General features: G+C 43.4%; 1 protein-coding gene across 3 annotated transcripts in view; it reads left to right on the top strand.

Annotated features, from left to right (window-relative positions):
* SIN3A (SIN3 transcription regulator family member A) overlaps positions 1–16,766 on the top strand; it is a 35,762-nt gene that overhangs the window by 8,674 nt on the left and 10,322 nt on the right. For all 3 annotated transcript variants that reach the window (XM_064456785.1, XM_064456784.1, XM_064456783.1), the window contains 11 exons: positions 445–665; positions 2,300–2,476; positions 3,919–4,025; positions 4,524–4,806; positions 7,168–7,419; positions 7,970–8,122; positions 8,444–8,602; positions 9,953–10,042; positions 11,356–11,474; positions 13,542–13,752; positions 15,940–16,056. In XM_064456785.1, the coding sequence (XP_064312855.1) occupies positions 477–665; positions 2,300–2,476; positions 3,919–4,025; positions 4,524–4,806; positions 7,168–7,419; positions 7,970–8,122; positions 8,444–8,602; positions 9,953–10,042; positions 11,356–11,474; positions 13,542–13,752; positions 15,940–16,056 (1,857 nt within the window). In that variant the 5' untranslated portion in view covers positions 445–476. The remainder of the gene's footprint in view (positions 1–444; positions 666–2,299; positions 2,477–3,918; positions 4,026–4,523; positions 4,807–7,167; positions 7,420–7,969; positions 8,123–8,443; positions 8,603–9,952; positions 10,043–11,355; positions 11,475–13,541; positions 13,753–15,939; positions 16,057–16,766) is intronic.

Raw genomic sequence — 16,766 nt, forward strand, 5'->3', positions numbered from 1 at the left:
GGCTGTCATCCTGCCCGGATTGTCTGGGAGGTATTTTTTCTGCTTTCAGTGTAGGCACCTCAGTCCAGGCTGTGTGTAGGTAACGCACCCTCCCCCAGTCTGTGGTGCTCAAATACTGCATTTGATTAACTTTGCATTGCTTAGGGTCTGCGTGTGCTTAAGACGCCCATGCTAGCAACATCCTTTAAGTGAGATTGAAGAAATCATTAACTTGTAAGCAGAGTATTTTATTTCCAACAATAAGGTTGTATTTTTTGTGATAAAACACAATTGCATATTTTATGCAGAAAGCTGAATCTTAATTCCACTTTCCTGTCTCGACATATCAGTAACCTAAATGAATAGACAGAAACTTGCCTGCCTGCTCTTGGTGAGCTTAGCGTCCATGGCATCGGCAGGGAGTGATGAATTGATTGCGTTTGTTAATTAGACTGTTTTTAACAGGTTTTGTAGTGCTTCCCGAGCATGAGTTCAGAATGAAGCGGCGATTGGATGAGCAGGAGTCACCCGTGTATGCGTCGCAGCAGAGACGTATCACCAGCAGCACTGAAGCTTTTCAACACCAGCACCGCGTGCTCGCCCCAGCTCCTCCGGTCTATGAGGCAGTTTCGGAGACCATGCAGTCTGCCACAGGGATTCAGTATTCGGTAACTCCCAGCTACCAGGTGTGTGTGCTCATCCCTTAGCTGCAACTCAGGGGATTGGCTGCAGTACTGCTGCGTGACCAGCCAGCACTGTGTCCTTTCATACTAGAATTCTGTATTTGAGACAAGGTTTACTTTAGTAACCAGGTCTTCCTAAAGAAAAACCAAGATTGGATAATGTGCGTATCATACCTCGCATTTTAAGCCCTTGCTTTAAGACTGTTGGCTTCATTCACATACAGAGCCACCTGAACAAACGTGGTGTCATTTGGCTTTTTGAACATGATTCTTTTAATGATTCTGTCCGATCATGGTCTCCGAATGCTAGAGATGAATGCGTGCAGGGGTTTTTATCCATTTTTTTCTTTTCTTCACCAGGAAAAGGTTTGTTGTTATGGTTGCTCTGTGACAGGTGTATGATATCTTGGGTGATCTTAAGCTTAACAGACTGGGTTGGGTCAGCATTTAGATTGGAGACTTTCAGGAGAATTGAAATGTTTCAGAAAACATTACCCCAGAGGCATTAGGTGGCACTCTTCCCTCTCTTGCCCCCTTTGCAAGGAGATATCAGCTGGGGGGAGAAAAAATTTAAGAGCACACTGGAGATACCTCCTGTTGAAAGACCAGGGAAAGGCTGTTCCTGTGTTCCTTGTCTTTGCCATGTTTTTGGCATGTTGCGTCTCCCACGCTTGTGTTGCTGGTGAGCAGCTCTCCCTGTCTAGTGCCTAATTTTACACATGGCTTCTTCCTTACTTCTGCAGAAGGGATGCTTACACCATGCAGCCACAGAGCTGAAGAGCCTGCAGGCAGACACTTGTAGGGACTGGAAGAGGATGTGTTTATGCTGGCAGTCCTTCCTAAAAAGAACTTGGATGGACCAGAAAGCAAATAATTTCTTGTTCATGAGAAGGATTGAACAAAGTATCTCCCATCTAAAAGATGCTTGAATGGAAAACTACGTTTGTGTAAAATTATAAGTAATTTACTATTTTAAAAATTTTTAAAGGCTCTTTTAATGGATTTTCCAGATTGAAGCTTTTCTCACTTAATATATCAAGGAGACCTGAAAAGTGCATGCCTTCTGATCCTTTCTGTTTTTCTAGAGGAGATACCAAACTAAGTTTTTCCCTTGAGTCTGCTGGTGCCAGAGAGCCACAATTTGACTTCCAGTACCCAAACTGAATGGCGAGAGCTCATAAAGAGTCGTTCATTCAGATTATTGCTTGTGGCACATAAGCATCATAGAGAAAAGAAAGAACCTTGACTCTGTCATACTAAAAATCCCATTTTATGCCCCTTTTGCAGGTCTTTATGTTTGGGTTAGTGACTGGACAACCAACGAGTCCACAGGCTGGAGAGAACCCGCATTTGTAATGTGTTTGCAGAGCGGGCTCTCCTGTATTTGGAGTATAGGATGAGAGTAGTCTTGGTTTGTTTTTTAGGTCTCTCTGGGTCGTTGTTGAAGAAAACAAAAAATATTTTTGTGTCAGGTTGTTAACAGTCACGGTTAAAGGTCAAACTGGCTGTGTTCTGCTTCCTTGAAATTTTACTTTTATACCTGGGTCTGGGAAGACTGATCTTGCTCTCCGCCCATGGAGCGAGCGGAGGTGGCTGCAAAGGCGTAGCTGTACATGATGTCCTCTTTGCCTTGCCAGGTGTCGGCCGTGCCGCAGAGCTCGGGCAGCCATGGGCCAGCCATCGCAGCCGTCCACAGCGGCCACCACCACACTGCACCGGTGCAGCCTCATGGGAGCCAGGTGGTGCAGAGCCACACTCACCCCACTCCACCAGCTGTGCCCGTGCAGGGGCAGCAGCAGTTCCAGAGGCTCAAGGTAACGCTGAGGATTGCTTCCTTAAGTAAACCAACCTCTCCCTAAATCCTTGGGTAAGCAGGGGCCTTTTTCTTTTCGGTGTGTAGGGGAGGCCTCCCTGCAAAGCCAGCCGGTGACCTGCTAAGAGCTTTCTTGACAAGGCGTAGCTGTTTCTCCTCTTTGGAAGACTATTGAATGAGGAAAGGGACTTTCTGCTGAAACACTGTTGTTCCAAATACTATAAGAAAAAATGGTCTTGATAGGAAAAGATTTGGGGCAGGAAGGAAAAAGGAAGAATTGCTCAGAGTATTCGTATGAATGGGTTAAATTACCAAAACATTTGGTGCTTTTCTGAACATGTGATGTATGTGGGTGGTTGTGTGGGAGTAATTTGGGAGTAAGGAAGGCTCTATTCTCAGATTGTGTGTTGTAAAATCCTTTAAAAAAGGGAAAACTCCACCAAAAATAACCCCTTTAAGTAGCTACATTTGTTTCAGCTCTAGTGAGAAAGCACATGTGTATGAACTGATGCCTGTTTCTTAGTCTCTTCCAAATACAGTGCAAGTCTCTTCCAGTTTTGCTGGAACCCACTGCCTTGTTGGGTGAGAGGTCATTTCCTTTTGCTGAATGTAGGACACTTCATTTCTAGAGACCCCTGAAAATGGGTTTAAAACGTGTGGTTCTTTCTCCCAGTGAAATCAATGGATCATCCTCTGCCGATGCAAGATTTGGGCTATACACGATAGTCTGTCTTTCTTTGCTGTCATTTAATTTCAGACATAAGGGAGGTCCTGTGTGTAGCTCTTGCAGCTGATGAGCGTGTGGCCAGCTGTTAGAGATGATAGGGACCCAGAGCTCTCGCTTTAGTCTGTGGCTGTTCTTTCACTACATCTGAAAATTGGATGTTGGTACACGAACGGTTCATAAACTTCTTGCTGTTTGAGGTGTAAAACAATTTACCGCCCACAGTTGCCATTTTCTAAATCCTTATATGTTGAACTGAAATGTCTGGCTTTTTGAAAAAAGTGCAAGCATGTACCTGGCAGACATCTACTATACTGAATATGTCATTTCCACTTTCTGCTTATTCTTAGACTTCCATAATAATTTCCACATACGAATGCAGGAAAAATACTCAGGCTAGTTCTGTTTATCCTAGCAGTCACTTCAGTGGTGGTAAATCTGGGAGTATGGTTTTCTTCCTCTGAGTAATTCTGCTGATCTCTGTTGCTTTTTTCCCTTTTTGGTACAGTTTTACCTTGTGAGCCAGGAGTGGGGAGTGAGTATCTCTTACTCAAATGGTGCTGGTAGTACACTAACCAGGCTCGTGGTCTTTTGCTCCTTAATTCCCTGCACAGCCTTGGGGCTAACAGCCTTGTTTTCAAATAATGTGTGTTTTGCAGAACAGTTGGAGGTGAAATAAAATCATCTCTGCTAATATAACCTGTCTGTTCTGTCTCCAGGTGGAGGATGCATTGTCTTATCTTGACCAGGTGAAGCTGCAGTTTGGTAGCCAGCCACAGGTCTACAATGACTTCTTGGATATTATGAAGGAATTTAAATCTCAAAGGTAACAAGCTGCATTTTGCTTCTTTCTTCCAGGTTAGAAAGAGTGTATGGGAGCATGGGAGCACAGAGCAGGGGCTAAATTCTGTCCTTCTGTGTGCAGAGTAACACACCTCTAGCAGTAGTGTAAAAGCAGCTGTGTGCTTTCTTTTCTGAAAGTAAAATGCATCCCTTCATTTATACTAAATCTCTGCTTAGAGCAGGAGTTCACAAGTTCAGCCTTGATAGCTGATTCATCTGGCTGTCTGGTTGTCTGCCCCTTAATAATGGTCAGACTTGGGACTAGATCTCATAGATATAAAATGCTGTCTGGGCTAATGAAATAATTCTAATGTCATTCTTAAGTTCAGTAGTGTATTTATAGGAGTCACTTCTGCATTGTTTCATAGGTTAGAGTTGATAAGGTAGAAAAATCTAATGGAAAATTCTCGTCTGGAGAACTCGGTGTACCACTGAAAGGGTCTTTGAGGATCGTGACATTTTCATCTTTTTCCTTCTTCAGTATTGACACTCCAGGAGTGATCAGCCGTGTATCACAGCTTTTCAAGGGCCACCCAGACTTGATCATGGGTTTCAACACCTTCTTGCCACCTGGTTACAAGATTGAGGTGCAGACAAATGATATGGTGAATGTGACAACACCAGGGCAGGTTCACCAGATCCCCACTCACGGCTTGCAGCCCCAGCCGCAGCCCCAGCCGCAGCATCAGTCGCAGCCTTCAGCGCAGTCAACCCCAACACCAGCACAGCCAGCGCCACAGCCACCACCTGCCAAAATCAGTAAGGTGAGAGACTTTGAACGACATTCACTGATAACATGGGGATCCTGCTGATCCTGGTATCTCCAGCTGAAGCTGGTATGGAGCTAGAGAGTGAAAAAGGAACTTTCATGCTGCCTTTTCACAGTGTTTGTGAACCTGCTTATGTTGTGCTTCTGCTGCTGGGTTAGTTTCTCCTTTTCAAACTTCAAGATGTGTCCTAGTTTTTTTGACAATAATTCTAATAAGCCACCTTAAGGGTTTGGAAAGCCCTTGTTGCTTTCAGTGGGGAACTGAAAGTTGCTCAGAGCATCTGGTAAAAAGTACACGTGTTATTCAGGGATTGATCCAGCAGCCCTGGGGGAGAAAAGGTCCCTGAAGTGCATTTGACTTTGCAGGAAGGGCTTCCTAGCTAAAGCACTGGGTACATGTTGAACTGCCCTCTTTTGTGTATATTGTCTCAAAATAACTGAAGTTCCAAGAAACTCTCCATAAAACAGAGGCTGTGATAAAGGTGTTGCTCTTGCTATGAAAGTTAGTGTGTGGTTCCAAACGCCTGGGGCAATTAGGCCTTCAGAAGAGCTTGATTAGTTATTTGGTAGATTCTGCATTGCTTGAAGCCTTGTTGTCAGATCAGATATCTGTTGTAAAAACTGGTCTAGTTCAGCCATCAGCTGGATGGGTGCAGGAATGGTTGACAATATAAAAAGTGCAAGAGGTCAGGCAAGATAACTAGGTTGTTGCCTGAAACTGAGACCTTTAAATAACAAAGGGAATTTGATTCTTTCCTTTAGATATAATCCAGATGCTACTGTCCAACAGATATATTTTATGTGATTGAAAACAGAATAGGATAATAGGCATTCGGGGATCTCACTCTAGATAAAATATTATGTATTTCAACCTCAAAATGTGGAGAGATTTGGGAGCCTTAGGGAGGGAAAGAATCCACGAGGTTTCAGGTGTTAATGTCTAAATTGTACAATTGGCTGGAAAAGAAGAACAACGAAAATATGCAGTTAGAAAGCAGCAGGGTTTAAAATGTGGCAATAAGGTGATCTCTAGACAAACGTTGGTGGGACATGCAACCTCCTGTTCAGAAATAGCAAAGAAAACTGTGCTAAAAGATTTGCAAGGCTGAAAACTGCAAAGCTAAAGCATTCCAGAATTTACTTACCTGTGCCAGATTTCAAGGCTTTTCTCTGAAGTAGTAGATGTTCTCAGTGAAGAGGTAGCAGTCTCTTTCTCATCACTGTGGGATAAGTGGTTTTCTCCCCATGTCGTCATTCTGAAAAGAGTTGAACTATTTTTGCTGAAACTTTAAAATGAACATGAGGGACATGTTAGATATTGAGGTGAGACTTTCTTACCAGACAGGTGAAGTTTAGGTAAGCACAGCAGTATCTGGTAATAGGACGCTTCTGGCTATCCTAAGACAGTTATCTACGCTGTCAGTAGTGAAAACTCTGTGTAATACATGTTCTGAAGTTTGGAAGGTGACAGGAATGGGTACTTCTATTTACATTCAAAATTGCCACCTCAAAATAGCTGCTAATTTTTTCCTGTGGCTGTTAGGTGTCTGTTAAGAGTATTCAAAATAATTACTCTGACAGCCTTATTGCCTGCTCTTTGTCTCAATATTGAAAGAAATTCCAGTTTTCCTTTCGTGTTGCCTTAGTTTATGCATGCCAGGATTCTTCATTAGGGTCAAAATGACTTGCAGTGCTGGAGCACGCCATGCCTGTGCATTTTGGTTGTGTTAAATTTTTGAGATAGTATGTCTCTCTTGTCAGATTTCAGTCAAAAACAATTAGCAAGGAGAAACAGCTGTTAATAACAACAGTTTGAATGGTCTGGGTGTTTCCTCATGAATTGTAGTCTCTACTGGCCCACTGAATAGCTATGTATTTGCTTTGCATAATAGTTTTGTTCTGCTTAGTCTACCTGTATTTGTGTTTCTGTTCATCTTTGGAACCCAGCTCTGACTGTGAAATGGTTCTTCTTAATTTTGACACTTAACATTAGTTTCTGCTTAGACAGCCACTAGGAAATGTACCGTTTACGAAAGATATTGTTAAAATTCCCTAGGCTTGTGGAGGGAATAATTCTTTAGTAGCAGTTTAAAAAGACCAGTCTTTGAAGGAAGTGCAGCAAAGGCCCTCCAGGGCCAGTGTATGGGAAGAGGTTGTTTGATTGGATGTGGTAGCAGGAGATTTCATCCAGTTGTGATATTCCAGCTCAGAGGTGTATCTATTGCAGCCACATTGTTCCACCACTGGCATCAGATACAGTTGTTTCCTCTTCATATGGACCATGTGGAATAAAAATGCCTTTATCCCAAACATAAAGGAGTCTGCTAATTTCTAATCTGGCTTCTTTTCTTCTTAGCCATCCCAGTTGCAGGCACATACTCCCGCCAGCCAGCAGACTCCTCCGATTCCACCATATGCATCACCACGCTCGCCCCCAGTCCAACCTCATACACCTGTGACAATCTCTCTGGGAACCACACCATCCCTGCAGAACAATCAACCCGTTGAGTTTAATCATGCCATCAACTATGTCAACAAGATCAAGAATCGGTTCCAGGGCCAACCAGACATCTACAAAGCCTTCCTGGAAATCCTCCACACGTATCAGGTGAGTGTTAACAGTGCAGATTTGCGTATACGTGCAGTTATTTCCCTTCCTTTGCCATGGGAGTTAACTGTGCTTGTCCAAGACTTGCATTTGGGTCTTCTGCTGGATGAGCATTGGCCAGCAAGCTAAGCAGAGTCCTTGCAAATTAGAAAAATGGGTAGCAGCATGAAATAATGGATTTCAGTCCATCATCTTTATTTGCAAGTTTCTGAAATGCCTTTTTAAAAATAATATTTGATATTTTTCCATGAGCGTGGGTCAGGAGGAGACCACGTGGCAGGAGTACTGTGTTAAAAGTAAAGAAACTCCTTCCTTGATCAGTTTCCTACTAGCCCAGGGCCAGCTGGGCATTTAGTATATGCTTATAGTATATATATGTATTTAGTGTATATATAAGAATCATATCGTTAGCATAGTATGATTCTTTACATAAGAGGCTGAGACCTTTGCTGTTTCATTCTTTATTTGACTGGGGTGTGTGTGGTGTTTTTCTTTGTCACTTAAATAGTTCGTGCATCCTTTCTTCTGACACTTCTCTTTCCTATGACAGAAAGAGCAGCGTAATGCCAAGGAGGCAGGCGGTAACTACACACCAGCTTTGACGGAGCAGGAGGTGTACGCACAGGTGGCTCGCCTCTTCAAGAATCAGGAGGATCTGCTCTCAGAGTTTGGGCAGTTCTTGCCTGATGCCAACAGCTCTGTGGTGAGTCTTCTTAGAGCTAGACTGGAACTGAAATACCTAGCGGAAAACTGTCCTGTATATAGCCAGAGTTGAGAAAAATGTGCTTTTGCTGTTTGTGTCCTGGGGCTTTTTTGGAGTGGTCTTTTACTCAGTGTAGGAAATGGGTCAGGGTGATAGACTCTGTTTTCTGGCCATAGCTTGTCTTTTAAATACAATCCCTTTGCCTAAACAGGTTGTTCTAAGACCGCAATAACTGTAGTAAAATACATTGGTCATCTAGAGCTAGGAGGAGCAGGCATATTTTTTTGCTCTAATGGTCTTATGGGTTTGTCTCTAAATAAGCTGTTAAGTAAGACAACTGCAGAGAAAGTGGAATCAGTAAGAAATGATCACGGTGGCACAGTGAAGAAGCCACAGCTCAACAACAAACAACAAAGACCCAGCCAGAACGGCTGTCAGATCCGACGGCACTCGGGAACTGGAGCAACCCCTCCGGTGAAGGTAAGAGCATGTGCTGCTCGTTCAGCAGTCCTGTTTTTCCCAGGAGGCTGTGTCAGAGTGGGATGTGTTGTACAAGTACGATTTTTGTGGCACAGGCTGCAGCTTGAGAAAATGGAAATTAATTAAGTGCCTTTAACGGAAATTAAAAAGTGCCTTTAAAGGACACTTTCCAAATTCCTCACTTCTAAGTGCAAGGCTTTGTCTCCAATTTTCCCAAACTGATTATGTTATCTGTACTTGAGGGTGGTAATAGTTACTTCACTGGCTTGGGAAAAATAGGGCTTTCCCCACTTGTGTGGATGGAGATGTGATGGAGAATGTGTGGGAGTAGTTTTATTAACCAATAAAGCAGTGTTTGGTGGTGATGGGGCGGTGTGGGATACAGAGGCAAAAGTCTCAGTGAAGTCACAATATAAGATTATCTAAAATTTGTAGTGATGTTTCTGTGTGGGATGTGGGAAGATAAGCTGAGGTGAGGATAAAGGTGTGCCTGAAAGCTTTATTGTAGAACTCGGAGCAGATGCAGTGGAATTGTGTTTGCTCGTCTTTCCTGTGATAAACCTTATAACACAGTGATGAATGATTATTCTCTTAGCAGAATTTGCCCTTTTCAAATGACGCACATTTTGGGAGAGCAAGGCTCTGTAGTGTTATAAAAATGGTCTCATGGCCAGGTGGTTTAGTGTTTGTCCTTTAGGGCTAAGTTTGCCTGCTTTATTTTGAAGGTGGTGTATCTTGCTTTGTGATGAAAGGCATTAGCACATGTAATTGTATCATTTAAATCCAGTGATATACTTCCCTTTCTGCTCTTTCTCCTCCTTTTCAAATAAAGGGCAGCAAAATAAAATAAATTTTGGAGGCAGCTTTCAGCCTTTCTGAGGATGTGGAGTGCAGTGCTGGTATGGGGAAAATAAAGGATCTTGCAATGGAATGCAAGAGAGAAAAAGGAATACACTAATTTTAAGGAGGTGTAAGACCTGGGTTTGGGTGAGTGATAGGCAAAACCCAGATTTATTTTGGTAATTCTGCTAACTAGTTAGAAAAATGAGATATGCTACAACCAGTGACTGTTTCAATCAACTAGCTACAGAAAAGGATGCAACAGTGTATTAAAAGTATGGGGAGTTCTATGCTACTGATTAACCTTTCATAGATTAACTTGTGACACACACTTTCATGCAAGTTTACTTCCAAAAAAGCCACCTTTCTTTTATTTGAAAACAAATGGTGGGGTCAGGAAGCTGAAACGCTTGTGTGATAGATAACCAAAATACAGCAACTTGTTCTGCTGACAAGCTCTTTGTTTCTTTTTTTTTTTTTTTCTTCCCTTTCTGTTTTTTTTGTTAACAGAAGAAACCGAAGCTGCTAGGTTTAAAAGACCAGTCTTTGGCAGAAGCCAGCAAACATGGTGTGGGGACAGAATCTCTCTTCTTTGAGAAGGTGAGAAGCAAGAAGCAGAGAAAGCCATCTTGGGTCATTGATTTATGTTCTTAACAATCTGGATGTATACATGCTATCACAGTGAAGTATGTGATATATAAATATATACACACACACACCCACCACCCTGATAACATTTGTCAGTGTGACCTCTAAGTCAGCTCCATTGAATTTTTTTTAAAAGGCCGGTGATCTTTATTAACATGTGTATTTGTGTCCTTCTGTGTTGGCCCAGCTTGATATACCCATCTGCAACCAGCTGCCTGCAGTGTGGGGGCTCAGTTTACAAATCAGCTGATTCATGTCAGCATTGTTTTTTTTTTCCCTGAGAGATGAATCTAATTAATTGCACAGTTGTTACCTGTTGCTGGTTTACCACACAGAACAAGTGAAGGATATGTGGGATGTTTCCAAGTGGTACCTTGGTGTGTTCCCTAAGGTTGTCCATACATTTCCTTATGGCTCAGAGGGGAGTATACAGTGAACGTAAATGAGCCTTTTAAGTAATATTCATGTGTCAATTAAAGTCTTGGTTGCTCCCTGATGATGTGGTGCATTTTGCAGCATGCTGCAGACCAGCTAATGGTTACTGGGAACCACTCTATTGCTCAGAAGATGTGTAGGTGTTAACATGAGTAAACCTAGAAGTCCCTGCTGTAGAACTGTAACCGTAATGACAAGTATCTTGATGATGATAGATCTCAGTCTGATGCATAGATGCTAACTGTTCTCGTGGGAAAGGTAATGGTGTTGGGATGAATTGTTCGGTTTCCTCGTACTGTGAAGATAAGGGTTACAGAAGCTGGCTTATCTGTGACAGTCCAAGCTGTAACACAATGCAGAGGCTGGAGTGGTATTACCCAGGGCACAGGTCTCTTGTCCCTGCTCCCTGCTAGCAATATTCTTTGGCGTTTTAAAGGCAGCCTGGGTGGGTTTGTGGTGCTGCAGTTACGACTGGTGTCCACAATTCTAGCATATTGTAATCTAGTTGTTAAGGGGTTCTTTGAGGGATTTCTGTGATTTCATTCTTCACTTACAACTGCTTTCTTCAAAGTAATGCACGGGGCACTGCTGTTGCAGGTCATACCAAGCACGGAGGAGGCTCACATTGGTATCTGTTTGTCTGGCCCTGTGTATGGGGCAAGTTACCCTCTGTTCAACTCACTTGAAGATTTGCATTCTCATTCCATGTGTAATCTCTGTGCGTTGATGGGAAGCACAGTGTTGAATCCAGGTCTCCTGGACAATGATAGCATACACAGCTTGATCTCACCCTGACAGCAGCTCATTTCCTCTTTTCTTCTCTCTATAAGGTCCGCAAAGCTCTGCGTAGCACAGAAGCATACGAAAACTTCCTTCGCTGCTTGGTTATTTTCAACCAGGAGGTGATCTCCCGGGCTGAGCTTGTGCAGCTCGTTTCTCCATTCCTGGGGTAAGTGGAGCTTGTTTCCTTACATGATATGAGAAGTTTAATCACTTGGTCTGTTTCTGTGGCAAAGCCAGGAAAGAAACACTAACTTTTGTGGCTGTTCAGGGGAATGTATCTTGTGTGGTTGCGTGGCGTGGAAGTGGAAGAACGCTGCTCTGAGAGCTGGGCAGTGGTTTCCTGGGCCACAAGGTACATCTGAGGTGGAGGCCCAGCACTGCCCGCTTCCTTCTCTTGGCTGGCTCGACTTTATCTGTATAGCGTGCAACTGATTAATTGTCTGTCCACTAAATGATTGCATGGGTTGCTTCTGTGGCAGGGCATTCTCTGATCTCCTATTCCCTCCAGCCTGGCCTGAGTATCATGAATGTATGTGATAAGGTGCCATGTGCTCCTGTATGGGCAGGAAGATACTGGTGGTTCCTGGAAGCCCTTCAGTGGCTAATGCTGTGTGGGTGCCATGTCCTTCAGGCTTTTAGACTATTCCTTTATTGCAGCAGGACAATAAGTGCCCTGCTTCAGTTTTCCTTCCAACTTTGTGGTCTTCTGCACTGCCTTTTCTATTCCTTATCCGAGGGAGGTGGGAGAGGGATTCCTAGTTATGTCTTGGCAGGCAGGCAGCATTCAAGAGCAGTGCTGGTACTGCTTGCTGTGTTTCTTTCTTTTTCAGAAGAGTAAACAGAATTACTTAGCAGCATGTTATTGCAGTCTCTTGCTCTGGTATCATGGATTGTTTCACTCAAAAGGTTGGCTGTCTAATTACATAAGAAGTGTCCGCTAAAAAAGAGTGCTGATACAAACTCACTACAAGTCTCAAAAAAGCAAACAGCAGCTGAATTCTGTCCTGTAGCTAAGAATGATAGGAGTACTATTGTTTAAATAGAAATTATGACTTCCATAATTGCCACTAGTGTACAGAACAACTCTGTATTAATCAGCTAAAACCAACCAATATGCTCCCATCAACTTTGGGCAGCAAGATTAATGTTCCTTCCTCCTGTGAATTGAGTTCCTGGTTCCAAGGGCAAAGGCAATAGTGATGTAAATTGAGTTCAGGACCCCATTGCACTAGCTACTGTGTAAAGCAATTGCCCCAAGGAGCTTCCACTCCTCCTGTAGCTCCACTGGAATTAGTCAGGCATCAGCAGGATGCTACCTTTAGCTAGGGACAGTGACGTATTCAACAAAAAATTCTGGATTTCTCTCATCTACCATCTGTGGACCTAGGTATATGGGTGAATATCTGTATTGGGAAACATATAATACAGTTTTCTTATTCTGGAGTTGGACATTATCTTCTGTCACGTAATGAAAAAGCAATAAATGAGCAGTGATTCAATTAGCCTCAGTAACAGGTTCAACTCATATTGCTGGAGCTTTGCATGAGGTAAGAGGAGTTGTACAGATGCACTATTTTAGACTGATAAATTCTTCAGAAAACTTTTCTGTACAAGCAGGCGAACTTGGGCCTCACAGACAAAGGCTTCTTCACAATTTGTGCTGGTCTATGTAGTCTGGGGAGGCAACACTGGTTGAAGCGATTGCTCACACTGAAACCTTTTGCCATGTAGTTGCAGAACCGCTTTTCAGTTTTTGGAAGGGAAAAGTCTATTTTGAGGTTAACAACACTGGCAAACAGCTAGGGATCTGGCCTGAGTTCAGTACCAGAGTAGTTTGGGAGACCTCAATGTGACCCCGCAGTGGGTGCTGCCCCTGCAGTGAAAGCTTTGGCTGTTGTTCCTTACTTGTCTCGTGGGGACTGTACCCATGAGGTATGGGGAGTATCAGTGCTTGTCTGTGTATCCTTGGCAATATGGAGGGATAATACTAAAGCACCTTAGTTGCACAGAGAAAGCAATCCACCACCTGATCAACAAACAGGTACTTGCTTCCCATTTGATCAAGCTCTGTGTAAGTGGGGTTGAGCACAGAGGGTCCTCTCTCACAGACTGATCATTCAGAGGGGTCATCTTGGACACTGTCTGTAGCAATCAGCTCTAGCCTCAGCATCACAGTGCACTGGTGTTTGATTTCTACTCAGCTAGTTTTTCACTTCATTAATTTTATTTTTAGGAAATTCCCAGAATTATTCACTTGGTTTAAAAACTTTCTGGGGTATAAAGAGTCTGTCCACATGGAGACATATCCAAAGGAACGGGCTACGGAGGGGATTGCCATGGAGATAGACTATGCCTCCTGTAAAAGACTGGGCTCCAGCTACCGAGCCTTACCCAAGAGCTACCAGCAACCCAAGTGCACGGGGCGGACTCCGCTGTGTAAAGAGGTAAGATACTCTTGGATAGGAGTTGTGTGACAGGGGAGACTATTCCCAGCCCTCTTGGAGGGGTGGAGCAAGGATGAGTAGAACAGAACAGGATGGGGAATTTATTTTGTATCCCTGTGCTACGCTGAAAAGTTTCCTGGGAATGTCAGGGCACGTCTGCTCCTGTACAGCAGAGTTGTGCTGCTGCTTGCTCCCCAGAACTGGGGCTGGGCATGGAGCTGGAGACAGGCAGCTGCCTGTTGTGGTGGATCTGGTAAGCACTGATCCAGCACTGAGCCATGTGGCTCCTGCACCCAGGCATGTGCAGACATACCATCCTGGCTCGGAATCATCACGGTACATGTCGGAGCCCAAGGTGAGCACACCCTGAGGATTTCCTAGTGGTGAGTGAGCACTTGGTACTCCTACAAACATCTCCAGTTCCATCATGTCCAGGAGCTATTGCACAGGGCAAGGAGTCAGTCTAGGAATAGGTTATGCTAGAAGCTGGCTTGGAAGTGTGTTACCCATGTGGCTTTGATGGTTGGCATCAGCTCTTCTCCAGTCATACTTGTGAAAGGGTTGCACGAAGCATTGGGGAGCAGCTGGGAAAAAAAAAAACAAACCACCAGATAGTTGTGATGTTTAACTACTTAACTAATGCCCCTGGATTTTATTTATATGTGGTGCTTTACATAGTACAACACATGAAAATAACATGAATATTACAAACTTAAAAACTCTGAGTAGGAAATGGCAGAGCTAGTTTTCTGCACAGTCTTAATATGATCTCTGAGATCTTTTACAAGGCAGTATGTAATTCAGGATTATTGCTACCTTTTTACCCAAATTCCCACTTAGTCTGCGTTCAGAGTTGTCTCTAGTCCAACCTTAAAAGAAAATCACATTTTCTGTAGACAGATTTTCCTACATATCCCTCACATGCTTCTTTCTTTCTACTTGTAATTCTAAGAGGATCACTTGTCTTCAGAAAATTGCTTCAGGAAATTGGCTCCCTACAGGGAACCAGTCTTCTTGGTCAAGAGTCAAAGCTGGTCTCCCACCAAAGTCCTGCAGGATCAGATGTACTCATTGAGTCCTTTGATCAAAAGGACATCACTACACATTAAAGTGGGAATGGTACTAGCCGATCCTGTTCCTTCACTAGTGTTGAAGGTAATGTTTTGGAGGTGAGTGAGCAGGACTTGCTGAAGGCCACTTAATAAACATGCCAGTTAAGAGCGTTCGCTGGAGGAGGGGAGAACCCCATAAATCCCTTCCCTGGGTGACTGCATTCAGCGGTGGCACCCACGATAAATAGTGAGGAGATGTGATGTTCCCAAACAGCAGTTTTCTGTGTCCTTATGCTCCTTGAGAGATGAGGAGGACGAATGTGGGTGACCAAGTCACACGGTTAGCAGTGGGGATAGGTGTTTGGCTGTGGGAGCAGCAAGGCAGTAAAAACAACCTGGGCAAGAGACAACTGTAAGTTTGGGGTGTTTTTGGTGGGTTTTGTTGTTGTTTTTTTTTTTTTTAATCTAAGTCCTGACATGTTTTTCAAAAGTGTCTTGTGTGATGCAGTTATGAACTTTGCTTCCTGTGAGAATCTAATGACTCAGTTATTTAGGCTTCAGGTTTATGAAAACTGGGCCTGACCTTCAAGACTGCCTGCCCAAATCCTTGTTTCTCTGCCTTTGGCCTCTTTTGACATTTTTCTGAATTTTCTGTTCCTGTTTTGGAGATGGTGAAAGCTGCAGGTGATCACCTGCTTTGTCAGGAAGGGTGTTGCTGGGCTATGGATTTATATTCCCAATTAGCCTTATTTGGAGGTAGAAACCACATACCGTCTTAACAGTTATGTCTGACGTGATGACCACCCAGTGTTGTCGATGGTGAATCACACACGATGAACCAGCTTGTTGCAGTTGACTAATCCAAAATAACGGAAAAGCTCCTTTCACCTTCTGTTTTCTATTCCCTTGCAAGTTTTTTTTTCTCACGGCTCTAGCTAATGAATTTTTCAGACTGCCTGGAGGTTTCGGTTCTGGCTGTTTGATGTTGCCCCCTGAATGCTGGGCGTTGGAAGGGCCACACAATTTTTGCAACTGGGGAATGATATCTTTCCATCAGAAAACTGGGCTCAGCCAGATGAACAAGACCCTGTCAAAGGCTGACCATGACTCTCGTCTTCCCCTGTCTCACTCAAAGGTTTTGAATGACACCTGGGTCTCCTTCCCATCCTGGTCCGAAGACTCCACATTCGTGAGCTCCAAGAAGACGCAATACGAAGAGCACATCTACAGGTGTGAGGATGAGCGTTTTGAGGTAAATTGTTTTTCCTTGATTCATGTCTTGGAAAGCTTGGGGTTCTGTGAACAGTTAATGATCCTGATATAATTATACCTTTAATACTACTGCTTAGAATCTGTTTTTATTGTCTGTCTGTCACTGGGGTTTTTTTGCATAAAAGCTTGTGTTCTCTTTACACAAGAAGCAGAGGCTGCATAACCACTTCTTGCTCCAAGCTACCACCCCTGCCCCTCACTTCTTGTGCAGAGCTCTTCATTCACGCTGTTCCAGATGAAATTGTTCAATGGCCAGCATATAATCAATGCATCTTTTCTGTTCTTACTGCCCACATAGTGCACAAGAACACGCATTCCTCTGTAATAATCTGAAAAGCGATATATTCAGGATGTTAAATGATTGACATCTTGACTTGAAATGGAAGTTAGCTTGACAATTACCTGAATACGCTCAGATTCAGCGCATCCTTTTGTAGAGTAACTGTCAATTGTGTTCTATTCCCAGGTGGAAAATGTAATATCCTAACAGTATCGTTCTGGTAGCCTTTAAATTCTTATGCAGTATTAGCTAGGTAGCAGATAAAATATAATTGGATTATTTTAGAGCAGCCGAACATGGAAACCACTGCTTGAGAACATCTTGTTAAACGTGCACAGCTTCTTGTTTCACGTCACTTAAATGTTAGCCTCTGTGAAGTATCATGTTTTATCTATTCAACGATGGCTAAT

This window comes from Phalacrocorax carbo, chromosome 7 (genome assembly GCF_963921805.1).
Source record: "Phalacrocorax carbo chromosome 7, bPhaCar2.1, whole genome shotgun sequence".
Classification (NCBI taxonomy): Eukaryota; Metazoa; Chordata; class Aves; order Suliformes; family Phalacrocoracidae; genus Phalacrocorax; species Phalacrocorax carbo.